This window comes from Miniopterus schreibersii (genome assembly GCF_964146895.1).
Source record: "Miniopterus schreibersii genome assembly, chromosome: 13".
Lineage (NCBI taxonomy): Eukaryota > Metazoa > Chordata > Mammalia > Chiroptera > Miniopteridae > Miniopterus > Miniopterus schreibersii.
The window spans coordinates 49,503,511-49,519,437 of NC_138113.1; the positions used below are offsets into that span (position 1 = coordinate 49,503,511).

Consider the following 15,927-nt stretch of genomic DNA (forward strand, 5'->3'; position numbering starts at 1 on the left):
GTAACTGCAGTCAAAAGTCCCTCAGCCAAGATCTGAGTGGGAAGGAAAACAATGGCTGCACTATTAAAAGCTGGGCTAAAGTATCTGGAATTCCCACTGCACTGTCCTGGAAGCTTGAGGGCCTCTAAAGAACATGTGTGAGCGGGAGGGGAAAGAAATATTCCCTCTGTGAGGAAGCCATAACCACAAGAGTGGGTCCTTCCACGGGGCCAGCTCCAGGCCACCTTGTCTCTTCACTGACCCCTCTGGCTTTGAGGGCTGGAGTGAAGGCACCACCTCTAGCCTGCCCTTCCCTCTGTGTCCAGCTTGGTCTCGTTACCTCTCAGCCTCGCAGCATCAGGATGCTCTCTGCACTCTGGCCAGTTTTTCTTTGTACCATGTGCTAAGCAGGGCTGCGCGCATGGCTTATTTGTTATGCTTGGAAATCATTGTGATCTGGGTGGGAGATCTTTCTGCACTTCTCATTTTTTACAGATATTTGTTTAGGAGTGCTCATGCCAGTGATAAAGTGAAAACCAGTAAACAGCCTAAATGTCTAATAACAGGAACTGGTTAAATAAACTACAGGTATCTACACAATCAAAACAACCTGTAGCCACAGACCTGAGGATGTAGGTTAATATTAGTTCACACGAAAGGAGATTTACAAATACATTTGGAAATGGGAGAAAGATTACAAAATAGCATGTAGTGTAGAATCCCATTTTTTCTGAATGTGTTTGTACTTGGAAAGTCTAGAAAGATGCACATCAAATAGATATTGGTGGTTTTCTCTGGCAATTGAATACTGGGTGACTTAATTTTCATGTCTGTATTTATGTAGGCTTTCCCACAATGAATATACATTATACAACTGCTGAAGCCCCACTGCTGGCCAATGCACACACTCCAGCCCTTGAGCCCTTGGGCAGATCTTCTGATCTCAATTCTACCCAGTGCACAGAAAGTAATAGCTCACTTGTTTTCTTTCGCAAAGCCAAATTCCTAAAACAGTGTGCACTCGTTTCAGGGAGGAAACAAGGTAGCTCCTCTTCCTATCTTAGGATCACCTGGCAGGCCTGCCCCAACATGTCATTTCCCATAGCACTGTGCCCCTACTGCTGGGAGGCTTGGGCAGGTCTAACAACAGGGAAGACCCTTTACAGAGCAGAGAGTGCCCAGGGAATTCTGGAAGAATGGAGGTGAGTGTGAAAAATCAGACCCAGGGACAGAAAACTGTGAAGGATGAGGGCGAGAAAGAGACAGAATGGAAATGGGTACACGGGTCACTGTGCTGCAGATGAAGAAACACTGGCTATGGGGGAGGGGCAGAAAGCACTGACAAAACGTAAGGCTGCTGAGTGAGGATATCCTTGTAGAAGCAGCCTGGCCACTGCCCTAGTAGAGCCTGGAGACATTCTGGTTTGGTGTGCTGGCCAGGAGAAGGGCCCTAGGAGCTGCTGGCCCAGTACTCACCCAAGGTGAAGCCTCTGTAGAGCTGCAGGTAGGCTGTGAAGAGGCGGGCCAGGCAGGTGAGAACCTTGCCACTGGTCTCCCCGCCGTAGATCTCGTAGCAGCAGTGGACCAGGCCATAGGTGGAGCTCCCGTAGTGCGCTTTGTCCAGCACCCCGCAGAGCAGCTCTCCTTCCCTGATGATCACCTGTGAGGGCGTGGCCATGAGTGCTGAGATGGAGGAGACACCTCATGTGTGAGCCACCCCTTCCCTTCACTCCACATTTTAGTGACCTTATTGTATCTGTCCCTTCCCTGCCTCAAGTCCTTGATGGAGATAGGGAGTTTTTTTAAAAAAATAAAGGTGAGCACATACAGACCATTAAAAATGTTTCTCAGGGACCACACCACACAGACATCTTAGTGTCCATATGTCCTCCAATCCCCACCCACCCACCCATACTACTTGAGGTCAGGTACCGTGGACAAAGACTTCGCGACTGGAAACGAGAACAGTCAGAGTCTAAACTTTATAACCATGACCTTGGTCAAGGTACTGCCTCCCCTGCACCCTGGGAATATGAACAACATAACCTTTCCAACGTCCTTTAAGGCCGGAATTTGTATTTTCACAAAGTGAGGTTAATGAATCGGAAGCAAACTAAAAGAAGGATTTCTGGTTGCAAAATGCAGCAAGCATTAAGCATGTGATCTATGAAGGAAAAGTGGCAGCTTCAGTTCTAATGGAATGTGTCAGACCTAGTGACAAAGCACTGTGAGAGGGGCACTTGGAGACATTCCTCCTCCAAGAACACACAGAGGCCTTGTAAATCTAGCATGGGGGCCACATCTCGCTCTCTTGCAGCAGCATGGTGCCTAGGTCTGACTGCCTTGGCCTACCTCCCTGAGGCTGGTTCCTGAGGCACGAAGCTGGGAGGAGTGGAACCTCACAGCAGTTCCACAATCTTTAGCCACTCAGGGGTCGCAAGAGGAAACATGGGCTCTGCATTTGCAAGCTTTGCAGCCAGGTCCAGAGGCCTTCTGCTGTGGAAGCCTTCGCAAGCTGGCTGCCAGTTTTATACTGAGGGCCAATGTTAGTCATCGACTCTGAACTACTTAATCCAAAGCTGACACCTATATGGGCACAGCTCTTTTTCTTATGAGCTAAAATGCCTGCTTCTGTGTGTGTGCCTCCATTTCTCTGTCTCTGTTTCACTTCAATTTGTCTAAACCCAGGACTCGCAGTCTCCAACTGAAACGGCTGGGCAGCCCTACCTGGGACTCGCACATGGAGTCGGGGTTGAAGCCGGGAATGGGCCGAGGAGACTCCTTCACCCAGGCTTTCCCACTGATCTTTGCCTTTCCTGATAAGTTCAGTGGGATGTACTCCTCTGGGATTATGTTTATGAGCAGTGTGGACACAACCTGGAAAGGAGAAGAAAAGATGAGAAGTTCCCTTTAGGACTTCTTGTCCCTGTTCATTCTGAAGAGCCAGACAAGTCCATTCTAGTGACCTGGAGTTCAGCAAGGACAACGGACGGTTCCAGCTCTGTGGGACAAGTGGGTCTCGCTTCCCACATTCTACTTACGTGACTTAAGAGGGAGCTTAGGAGCAGAAACAAACAGAAACCACTAAACCTTCCCTGGCACTTTTTCCCTAAAATAATTCCTGTTAAAGTGAACAGTCCCCCAGATCTGAAAACTCAATACTCAGTTCTTGAACAGATCAAAGGAAGGAGATAAAAAAAGTAAATTGCTGCAGAGTCATAGTAAAAAGATCCGAGTATGTGGTAAAAAGCAAGAACAAAGACACAGGGCCAAGAGGGATGGTGGGGCTTGCAAAGCTGCCCTCTGCCAGAAGTCAGCCCAAGTTAAAATCAATGGCAATTACTACATACAGTCAGCATGCCCTCCCACAGAACAAAATAAACATACAAAACAGAAAGAGACTCACAGATACAGAGAGCAGACTGTCAGTTGGCAGAGGGAAGGGAACTTGGGGGACTGGGTGAAAAGGTGAGGAGATTGAGAAGTACGGATTGCGAAGTACAGATGTGATTGAGAAGCATAGACTGGTTGTTCCAAAATAGTCACGGGGATGTAAAGTACAGCACAGAAAATATAGTCAATAATACTGTAATAACTATGTATGGGGCCAGGCGGGTACTGGAAATATTGGGAGACCACTCTGTAAAGTACATGACTGTCTAACCACTAAGGATGTACATGTGAAACTGATACAGAATAATACTGAATGTGAACTAATTGGGGAAAACTGGCTCCCACGGAACAGATCTGACTTCCTGGTCTAAGGAAGGAAAGATGCAGACTGATAATCAAGAGCTCTTCCTCTGAGGAGTTCCCAGAGGAGGCCCGAGGTGTCCGACTGAGAAGCAGGCTGCAGGGAAGCTTCCGGGACAAGGAGCTGTTCCCACGTCTGCCCATCACTGACCGGCCGCGTGCTGTGGGGAAGTGGTCATGCCCTCTTAGCCCTAGCATTGCTCACCTGGAGGGTACAGATAGGGCCCAGTCATTCATTCAGCAATTACACATCGAGTACTTCCTATGAACCAGGCGCTGGGAAGAATTGTAAATTAAATACAGTCTCTGCCTTCAGTAGAGCCTCCATTCCAAAGGGGACCCATGGTTTGGAAGAAAATAAAGCAGGGAAGGAGAACCTAGAGCAGCACGGGGTAAGTATTTGGGATTTTAAGTAGGATAGGCAGAGGCGGCCTCACACAAGAAGGCACTGAGAAGGGAGCCATGCAGAGATCAGCGCTTGCATTTCAGCAGAGGCTTTTGAGTGAGAAGGAAAGCTATTTGGTAGGTTTTGATCCTGGGGTGACATGCTCTGATTTATCTTTTAAAAGGATAGCTTGTTCCTGATTTAGACTTTAAGGCTAAATAAATGCCATAGAGAATCAGCCTCCTATGTGACACTGACAAGAAGGATGGGCATTTTAGAAGTGGTTATTAAAGTGACCTGATGGGGAGCACCATGTGACTCACTCTGTGTGAGGCACATCAGAGGACATAGTAATTAGGTGACTACTGGGCAACTGATGGCCTCTACATAATCAGCTTTTACAGAGCTTACACCAGAAATAAATTTATGTGACCAGAGTTAATTATGGTCACTAAAAGGCCAGGGAGTTCATCCCCTGCTCCAATTGGCCCATCGGTGTGGCCGTCCACTCCTGCTAACAGGAGGCCAGGGGAGGCAAATTCTCAAGCAGCTGCTCCATACAGAACACAAGTGAGGGCAGCTGAACTTAGGGATTAACCATACATTCCCAAAGCATACATTCCCACAGATGTAGCAGGCAGGGGGCAGACAGGCTGGTGTAACAGGCCCTGAAGGCTGAGGAGGGGCTGGGAGCCATCAGCTGGCATCAATAGCTCTTTGTGTGCCAATGCTACGTCCCACAAAGGGGCCTGGTCATATGTGCACAATGGATTCAGGGCAGGTAGGAGAGCAGCAGTCTTTTCACGTAAGTGCACCAGGAGCAGGGGACAAATGGCAACAGCATCTTTTATTTTTATTTATTTTAAAAAGATTTTTTTATTGATTTTTAGAGGGAGAAGAAGGGAGAGGGAGAGAGAAACATCGATGTGAGAATGAAACATCGATCTTTTGGCTGCCTCTTGCCCCTCCCTATAGAGGATCGAACCGCAACCTGCGTATGTGCCCTGATTGGATATGGAATTGGCAACCTTTGGGTGGATGGGATGACTTCCAATCAACGGAGCCACACCAGCCAGGGTGGCAACAATGTCTTTTTAAAAAGCAGACAATACTCCTTATTATCTCAGCAGAAGACCAGGAAGGTCATGACCCAGGCTCTCCATAGGGCTGGCACTGCCAGGTGAGGGAGTAAAGGCAGGAGGGTAAGACTCCCTGGATGCTGACCACAAGGTGCACCTCAACTAAAGAGCCACATGTACAGCGGGAACAGCCAGGCTGGGCAGTCAGGATGGGAAAGTTAACAGAAATACATGTATTCAACTATCCGAGAACAGGGAAATATACCTGTCATGTCATCTACAAAATCAAGGCAGAAAAAGCATTTGACAAACTCCCAACACCCTTTCATGATAAAAACACTCAACAGAATAGGAATAGAAAAAAACATCATCAACCTAAGAAAGAGGAAGCATCTAGGAAAAGCCCCCAGTGAACATATTCAGTGATCAAAGACTGGATGCTTTTCTGCCTACGATCAGGAGCAAGACTAGAATGTCTGCTCTCACCACTTCTATTCAACAATATACTAGGATCTAACCAGGGCAACCTGGCAAGTAAATAAAAGGTGTCCAGATTAGAGAGGAAGAAGTAAAATTACCACTATCTGCAGAAGGTGTAATCTTATATATAGAAAACCCTTAAAGAATCTGCAAAAAATTAACAGAGCTAGTCAATGACTTCATACAAGACGAACAACAAAAATCAACTGTATTTCTATACATAACAATGAATACGAAAATGAAATTAAGAAAACAATTGCATTGATAACAGCATCAAAATAATAAAATACTGGAAATAAATTTAACCAAACTGTAAAACTTACATGCTGAAAACTACATTACACTGTTGAAAGAAATGAAAGAAAATCTAAATAAATGGAAAGACATGATGGACTGGAAGATGTAACATTGTTAAGATGGCAAAACTCTCCAAACTGATTCACAAAGCCAGTGCAATCCTTACTGAAATTTCAACTGCCGGTTCTGCATAAATGAAGAAATTGAACCTAAAATTCATATAGAAATACGATAAACCCTGAATAGCTAAAACAATCTTGAAAAAGAGAAACAAAGTTGGAGAACTCACACTTCTAGATTTTAAAACTTACTACAAAGCTACAGTTACTAAGACATTACAGTGGCATAAAGATTGACATGTTGCTCAATGCCATAGAAATGAGAGTCCAGAAATAAATACATCTGTGGTTAACTGATTTTCAGCAAGAGTGCTAAGAATATTTAATAGGGGAAAGAACAGGCTTGTCAACAAATGGTGCCGATACAACTGCATACACACATGCAAAAGCATGAAGCTGAACTGCTACCTCAAACGCATATAAAAATTAATTCAAAATGGGTCAAAGACCTAAATTGTAAGGGCTTAAATACATAAAATTCTCAGATGGAAATACAGCTGTAAATCTGTGTGATCTTTGATTAGGCAACAGTTTTTTAGATATGACATCTAAAGCACAAGCAACAGCCATGACCAGTGTGGCTCAGTGGTTAGAGCACCAGCCTGCACACCAAAGGGTTAAGGGTTCGATTCCCGGTCAAGGGCACGTATCTGGGTTACAGGCTAGATCCCCCGGCCCAGGTAGGGGTGAGTGCGGGAGATAATCGATCAATGTGGGACAGACACGATGTTTCTCTCACTCCCTGTCCCCCCACTCCTTCTCACTCTCTCTGAAAATCAATGGAAAAAGTATCCTCGGGTGAGAATTTAAAAAACAAAAGCACAAGCAACAAAAGAAAAAGATAAACTGGACTTCAAAATGAACAATATTTGTGTGTCAAAGGGCAATACTAAGAAAATGAAAAGGCAACTCACTGAATGATAGAAAATATTTGGAATTCATATACGTGATACGGGTCTAATAGTCCAAATATATAAATAACTCTTAGGATGCAACAATAAAAAGACAAAGATGTATTATAAAGCTACAATAATGAAGACAGTGTGGTATTAGCACAATGGAATCAAACAGACCAATGGAACTGAACAGAGTCCAGAACAGACCCACCCATGTATAACTAGTTGATTTAAGACACAGGAGACACGAAGAGTGGAAAAATGGTGGTGGTTTCAACAAATAATGTTATATCAATTAGATATCCCTGTGAGAAAAAAAGGAATCCTCACTTCTACCTCACACCAAATGCACCCACAAAAATAAACTCCAGTAGACCAAAGTGTGAAAAGTACAACAATAAAGCTATCAGATGATACACAAGAGGATACCTTCATGACCCAGGGGCAGGCATAGTTCTTATACGGGACTAGCCATAAAAGGCAAAGACTGATGAATTACGTTATATAAAATGAAGAACTGATAATTAGAAAAAAAAAGCATCAGGTAAAAGGGCAAAGAGGCTAGTCATTAAGTAGAAGATATTTGCGATACATACTATATCTGGCAATGGACTTATACCAGAATATATAATAAACTCTTACCTATCAATAAAAAAAAAAAGGCACAGAAGATGAGATCCAAATGGAACAACAAGCATGTGAAGAGGTGCTTAACCTCACTTGTCTTTAAGAAAAGGCAAATTAAAGCCACCATAAGATGCCACTACACACCCATCTGAATGGCTAAAATTAAACAGACGGAAACAAATGAACAAACAAGCATCAAGCTCTGCTGCGGAAAAGGCACAACCAGATTCTCCTGCCCTGAAGAAGCGGAAGCTGCCACAAGCACTTGGGAAAACTGTTTATTAAACTACCTATTAAAGCTGAACACAGACCTTAAGACCCAGAAATTTGATTCCCTGGTATTTATTTACCCATTAAAATGCATATATAGGGTCAAAAAAAGACACGCACAAGAATGTTCATAGTAGCTCTATTTGTAATAACCAAATGAAGAGGACCGAAGAGAACCCAGATGTCCGTCAACAGTAAAATGGATAAATATACATGGTACAGTCATACAAGGGAATACTATGCAGCAATGAAAATGAACAAACCACTGCTATATATGACACGAGCGACTCAGAAAGATATGATTTACTGTATTATTCCATTTATATAAAGTTCAGGAAAAGACAAAACTTACCTATAGTGTTAGAGGTCAGGTTAGTGGCTACCTTTGGGGAGGGCAGAAACTGAGAGGGGCCTAGAGGGGTCTTTTGGGAGTGCTGGTGATGTTCTACATTCCGACCTGGGAGATAGTTTACAAAGGTGTATTCTTTTTGTGAACATACACTGAGCTATACACTTGAGATTTGCAATGACAGGCAAAAATCCTCTTTATATGCTCCTTCAACAAATGATGAGAGACCTCAGATTCTTAAGTAGAAAGAAAAGCACTCAAGATGCTATATGAAATCCCCTGGAAAGGCAGCCTAAGACTTCATTTTCGAGGCAGTACAAATAAACTGCCCAAGCCAAGTTCCTTATCTTCCAATTCTAAACATAGCTTTTTTCTGTAGAATTAGACGGATTCCACAGACAAATTGCTGTGCAGTTCAGTCACTCTTCCCCGTTCACCTATTTGCAAAGAAATAACAGCCTGTACCAACCTCTCAAGAAACACTGAATACTCTCAACTGCTACAGAAGTAAAATCTGGGTTTATTTTCTAATTTTATTTACTGTAAAGTAATAATCACAGCTCAGAAACATTATAAAATGAAGAAAAAAAAAATCCCTAACACCAACCAAATTATTCTATCATTTTAATTTTTTTAATGCCACACCTCTCATATACATTTTTAACATGGTTGCAATTGTGATTGCACAATGAATTGACCAGTCTATTGAACAGTGAATTGAGTAGTCTATTTCTTCTTTCAACATTTTGTCAGAGAATTTTCCAGATTGCTACATGATATTTTAAAACTGCTATTTTTAACAACTGCATACCTTAACAAATGGACGTTCCACAATTTACTTAGCTCCAATCTTAAACATCTAGGTTATTCTGGTTTTCTACCACTATAAACCATGGTGTAATGGACTGCTTTTTCAAGTAGCCTTTTCTACATTTCAGATTGTTTCCTTAGACTGAATTCCCAGATCAAAGGGAATGAACACATTTATGGCTCTAAATAACACAGGTGGGCAAAAGTAGGTTTATAGTTGTGAATACACGAAACACAGTTTACTCTTGTATTATGTATTTATTAATTATTGTATTATTTATTATTATTAATTTACTTTCCCCCACCCTTGTATGTTCTTTGTCCACTACTTGGTTTTATTTTGAACACACTGCTTACACTTAAATGAAATTCTAATAAATTCTGGACACTAAATTACTTAAGACTTATAATCCATTCACTTCCAAGGTAACTTGAGATGGCTTATAAAATAAAGACATATAGAAAGGAACAATAATACTATAAATAGAAATAATAAAGTGGACAGATACATAGGGCCAACTAACTAAATCAGGGGTAGGCAAACTAGAGCCTGTAGGCTAAATCTGGCCCACCAGCTTTTATAAATAAAGTTAGATTGGGTAACAGATATGCTCACTCATTTATGTATTGTCTTTGGCTGTTTTCATGTTATAATGGCATAACTGAGTAGTTGTAACAGAGATTGTAGGGCCAGCAAAGCCTAAAATATTTGCTATGTGGTTTTACAGAAAAAGCTTACCAACTCTTTGAACCAAACTACCTGTACTATAGATTTTAATATTAAATTGCAGAACTGCCTGTATATTCTGTTAAGTCGACTTCTATTTCTGGTCAGGATGAAGCAATGATAACCTGATTTACTCTCCCACCAGAAATAACAACAAAAGCATTTTCAAGACAATGGACATCAGGTAATGAAGGGCGGTGATCAGCAAGGGTATAGTAGACTTGAACTATCTATCAACTGAACCTAACTGACATTTATAGAACAGTCCATCCAACAACAGCAGATTATACATTATTTTTAAGGGCACACAGAACATTTACCATGATAGACCATAACAAAAGCCACAAAACAAATCTCATTACATTTAAAATGGTTCAGGTCATCCAAGGTATGTTCTCTGGCTACGATAAAATTAAACTGGAAATCTGTAAACAAAGATATCAGGATATTCCCTAGATATCTGAAAACTAAATAATGAACTTCTAAATAACTGTTAAAAAATAAATCAAAAGGTAAATGAGAAAGTATTTTGAAGTAAGTGAAAATACAACATACATAATTTGTGAGATGTTACTTAATCGAACTTAGGGATGAAATTTATACATAAAGTGCTTGTATAAAAAAAGAAAAAAGTCTCAGATCAATGATGTCAGCGTCAACCTTAAATAACCAGAAAAACAAAAGCAAATAAAGCCCAATGAAAACAGAAGGAAATAATAAAGATAAAAGTGAAATCAATAAAACAGGAAAATAGGAAAAGACTATGAAAGCTGTTCTTTGAGAGCAATAAAATCAATATACTTCTAGGCAAATTGATCAGGAGAAAAGAGACAAGACATAAATTACCAATATCAGGAATGAGAAAGATGACCCAATTGTACGTATAGAAAGGAATAGTAAATATTATAAATAACTTTATGCCTATAAATTCAACAACTTAGATGAAATGGACAAACTTCTTGAAAACACAAAGTACTAAAGTTTATTCAATAAATAGATAATCTGAATAGCCCTATATGTACTAGAGAAACAAGAATTTTAGTTTTAAAACCATCTTATAAAGAAATCTCCAGGTCAGGATGACTTCACTGGTGAATTCTACCAGATATTTAAAAAAAAAAAAAAAAAAAATACCAGTACTACACAAACTCTTACAGAAAACTGAAGAGAAACTACTTCCCAACTCATTCTATAAAGACAATGCTACCCTGATACCAAAACCAGGCAAAAAGTATTACAAGAAAACTATAGATCAATATACCTCATGAGTACACACACAAACACACAAATTCTAAATAAAATTTTTGTTGAATTCAATAATGTATAGACAGGGTAATGTCTCATGACCAAGTAAAGATTATCCCAGGAATGTAAGGTTGGTTTAACAACTGAAAAGCAGTCAAGTCCCAGGTCCACAGAACTGAAGAGCATAAAGAAACTTCTGAGATCAACCAGAAACCCTTCACTCTACAGATGTGAAAATGAGGTCCACAGAGCCAAGATCAGATAGTTGATTAGTCAATTAGGTCTAAGGATGAACCTGAAAACCCAGCCAACAACAGCAGCAGCAGATATTTTATTCCATTTAATTATTTGGTCATTATATATACTATTATTTTATTACTTTAAGGGGAAAGTAGAGTGTGATGCTGCGGAAGTCAAAAAATCCTGGGTTTGAATCCCAGCTGTCTCCTACAGACATGGGCATATAATTTAACTTCTTTAAGCCTCAATATCCTCAACTGCTAAATGGTGATAACAGTGGTCTCTGCATTGCAGGCTGGTTGTGAGGATTAAGTAACATAGCTAAAGCATTCGGCAAAGCACTTGAGCCCTCCTCCAAAACATTACTAATAGTACCACCAACACCACTGCCTATAATCACATATTTGGATTACGAGGAATCAAGTTTAAGTTAGAAGCAAAAGACAGAAACCCATGCAGCCTACTCTTAGGTCTCCTATGAAACCACCCACACCAGGAGCCCATCAAACAGAAAGTCACACTATTGTCTGAACTGTTATTTCTCTGTCTCTGGCATGGGCTCCTCTGGGAATGAAACCTCTTGTGAATGGCTGGTTTCCTTCTGATATACACGCTGGTTGTTTTCTCCCAATTACCTGCTTTCCTGTCCACAGTGGAAAAGGCTTCAGGATGGCAGGAGCAAAGAGCTTCACATGTCCCACTTTGTCTGTGAGTCCTCGGTACACCAGTTCCATATACTGCTCCCGGGTGAAAAAGCAACCTCGAGTGGTCATATTTGCACCCGAAACCATGTGATCTTGAATCAACCCCGCCAATGGCTGGCCATCCTACAAACCAAAACAGAAAAGAGAAGAAGAATGAAGATAAATTTTAAGTCACATTCTAAATCCTAATCATCTTCTTGGAGGCTGCCTCCTAGCAACAGCCCTGCCTTATAGCACAGTGTCGTCCTTCCCCACAGCCTCAGGCTGGTGCCTAGGCCTTTCATTTTGAGAGCAAACTGCCTCCCAAAGCACATGGCCAGAGCTTCCTCACTGGCTTCCACCTTTGCCATTTGCCCCTAGTTCTACAGCGAAACTGCTTCAAATTCATCCATTTCCCCAAGCCTTTCCGCCATAATCCCATCTGGTTCTACTTACTCCAGCATATTTTTGGCATTTATGCATAAATTTGGTCTGGCTGCTGTTAGCTATGTTCTTGTTTTTATATTTTGGTTTTATGCTTTAGTATTTTTCACACATTTTGGGCCTGGTTCTCCTCTAAATTGGTCATCCATTCACAAATAGTTATTGAGAGCCTACTGCGTTGTCTAATCACTCTTCTGAGGACCAAACAGGCAAAATCCTTTATGATGAGGAAGAGCTAGACAGTAAACAAATGATTGGATAAATACATCGACACATAATTTTCTTTTTTCTTTTTTTAAAATATGTTTTTATTGATTTGAGAGAGGAAGGGGGGGGAGAGAGAGAGAGAGAGAACGTCAACCAGCTGCCTCCTGCACACCTCCTACTAGGGATCAAGCCTGAAACCCAGGCTTGTGTCCTAACCAGGAACTGAACCAGTGACCTGTCAGTGCACCAGACTACATTCAACCAAGTGAGCCACACCGCCCAGGGCTCAACACAAAGAATTTTAAATGACATGGAGGAAAATAACAGAATGGATCATCATATAGATCTGATGCAGAGGGATGGTCAGGAATGGTCCAAGGGGCAGTATTACAGTGAGGCCTGAGAGTAACTTGGGGGAGTCAGCAGTGCAGGGAGGCAGGGCTTCAGGCCAAGGCTCCTGAGAGGGTCAGGAGAGGGCCTTGACATGTATGACTGTAGAAGGAAAGAATGTCCATTATGAGTGGCCCTTAAAAAGGCTGTTACCTACCAGATGTCCAAACAAGGGCTTTTAGCCCCAGTTTTGATGGGTACATTCATCTCATTTGGCGCTTGTCACAGTTTTTTGATCCTCAGTCTCCTGAACCCTATCTGCAGGTCTGTGTTCATGGTGACAGAAGGCACACTAAAGTAAAAATAACTGTGCTCACTGACATTCTCTGAGAAGTAGTTTTTGCTCATTTTTCAAAGTTTACAGGAACTTGAGAAAAATCTGAAGATTGTTAGCATTTGATTAAATAATCAAATACTACCCAATATTATGGCCATATTTCATAACTAGGCCTAAAGGAACTCACAAATGCAGCCTTGGAAAAGCAGCAGGAATTAAACCACACGTACTAATTCAAAAGCTAAAAAAGGTACTTGCCAAATAGTCTAAATACTATGACAACGGCTCTATATAAACTCAAAACTATTACAAATGGCTGGACAGATGGTGTAGATGCAAGGAAAGATCAAAGAGAGCATATAGCCCTTCTCATGAAGGCTTTGAGTTAACAATTTCAATAAAAATTATATTCTGACCCTGGCCAGGTGGCTCAGTGTTAGACCATCATCCCGTACACCAAAAGACTATGGGTTTGGGTTCCGATCAGGATACACACCTAGGTTGCGGGTTGGACTGGGATGCATACGGGAAGCAACCAATGGATGTTTCTCCTTCACATCAATGTTTTCTTTCTCTCCCTTCCTCTAAAATCAATAAACATACCCTCAGTGAAGATTAAAGAAAAAAATTATACTCTGTATCTTGTTCCAAAGACATGGTCTTATTTTGCTTGGGGGAAAACCCAAACCAGCATTAAGCATTTGACTCATCCCTCAATCTTTGGAGGCATATATAGATTTTTCCTTTTGTTTTCTTCTTTTAAAGAACATAATTATAAGTTATATGATCTATTTCATGCTTTCTCTTCTCTCTGTCCAGATTTCTACATGACTAGAAAATTACCTTAATGGCTAAATTGCTTTCAATGCAATAATCATAAATTCTAGGAAGGAATGCTGATTAAAGCAATTTACTAAGGGTCAACTTATGATTCTGAATTTCCCAAATCCTGCTTAGGATCAAAAAGACCATCTCTAAATCAAAAACCCAGATAATTGTCAGCTATTCTATTCCACTTAATATCACAGCAAAATGATACTGCAATTAATGTCTTTAGTCAGGATGCTTACAGAATTAGGGTTTTCTATGACTTGAACCTTCTAGCTGACTAAGTAGAAGTAAGAAAACTATTCTCAAGCCTTGTTAAAAATAATTTCCCCAAAGCACTGGTCCTCAATAAGTTTTAAAAAATTTAATCCACAAAGAAAAACATAAATAAAAAGTTTAACTGTTTTCTGAAAAGAAATAAAGTTCCATTCATCTCCTATTTTAAATAAAAAGATAATACACAACTCTATTAAATACTTACAAACAACAATAAAAAAAATACTTTAATTGTATACTATGGTTAGCTAAGGAAGAACACCTGAAAATGTCAAAGAAATGGAAAAATGAACAGAGAAATGGAAACAGAAAAAAAAATCTAAAACATTAGAAAAATATGGCTTTCCTAGTTTTAAAAAAACAACTTATCCTCTTAGAATATTGCCACCAAAATACCTCAAGACATGTTGCATTTTTATAACCATTAGTAAAAATAAGGATTCTACCCCTTGGTATTTACACTAAGGACTAAATGAAATGTATCAAGACTCAAAAGCTCTTTACCTAAGACAAAAGATACTGACTAAAAAAAGTAAAGTGAATCCTCAGATCACTCCCTAGAAGCTTTCCACTTTTTATTTGTTAAGAAATTAATTTATTAAACAACTATAAAGCTATTATAAAGGTTGAAAGACAAAAGTAGGAAAAGCATGTGTAATTACAATAAGTTAAGGAACACACACACACACAAAACTAGTAAAAAATAATGACAAAAACATAAACGTGGAGGGGGTGAGTAAAAACTGTAGTGACTTTACAACACAATAAAGGCCATATATGACAAACCCACAGCTAACACCATACTCAACCAGGATAAAATAAAAGCGTTTTTCTTAACACCAGGAACAGGGATGTCAACTTTCAACACTCTTAATCAGCACGGTACTGGAAGTACCAGCCATAGCACTTAGACAAAAAAAAGAAAGAAAAGGCATCCAAACTGGAAAGGAAGAAGTAACACTGTCTTTATTTTAGATGACATGATACTATAGAGAACTCTAAAAATTCCACTAAAAAACCACTAGAACTGATAAATGAATTCAGTAAAGTAGCAGGATCAGAAACTGGTTGCATTTTTATACACCAAAAATGAATCCCACTTACAATTGCATCAAAAAAATAAAATACCTAGAAATAAACTTAACCAAGGACGTAAAAGACCTGTACTCAGAAAACTGTAAGACACTAAGGAATAAATTGAAGAAAATTGAAGAAAAAGAGCGCAGAAATAAACCCATAGGTATATGGTCAATTAATCTATGATAAAGTAGGCAAGAACATACAATGGAGTTAAGACAGTATATTCAATAAATGGTGCTGGAAAAATTGGATAGATACATGCAAAAATGAAACTAGACCACTTTCTTATACCATATATAAGAATAAACTAAAAATGGATTAAATACTTAAGTCTAAGGCTCAAAACCATAAAGTTCCTAGAAGAAAACTCTTTGACGTTTTTTTCTGATATGCCTCCTTGGGCAAAGGAAAAAAAAGAAAAAATAAACAAATGTAACCACATCAAACTAAAAAGTTTTTGTACAGCAAAAGAAACTATCAACAAAA

General features: G+C 40.1%; 1 protein-coding gene across 2 annotated transcripts in view; it reads right to left on the reverse strand.

Moving 5' to 3' along the window:
* POLR1A (RNA polymerase I subunit A) overlaps positions 1-15,927 on the reverse strand; it is a 64,034-nt gene that overhangs the window by 25,855 nt on the left and 22,252 nt on the right. For both annotated transcript variants that reach the window (XM_081156158.1, XM_081156159.1), the window contains exons 14-16: positions 11,892-12,083; positions 2,707-2,856; positions 1,456-1,639 (exon numbers count right to left, since the gene is read on the reverse strand). In XM_081156158.1, the coding sequence (XP_081012284.1) occupies positions 1,456-1,639; positions 2,707-2,856; positions 11,892-12,083 (526 nt within the window). The remainder of the gene's footprint in view (positions 1-1,455; positions 1,640-2,706; positions 2,857-11,891; positions 12,084-15,927) is intronic.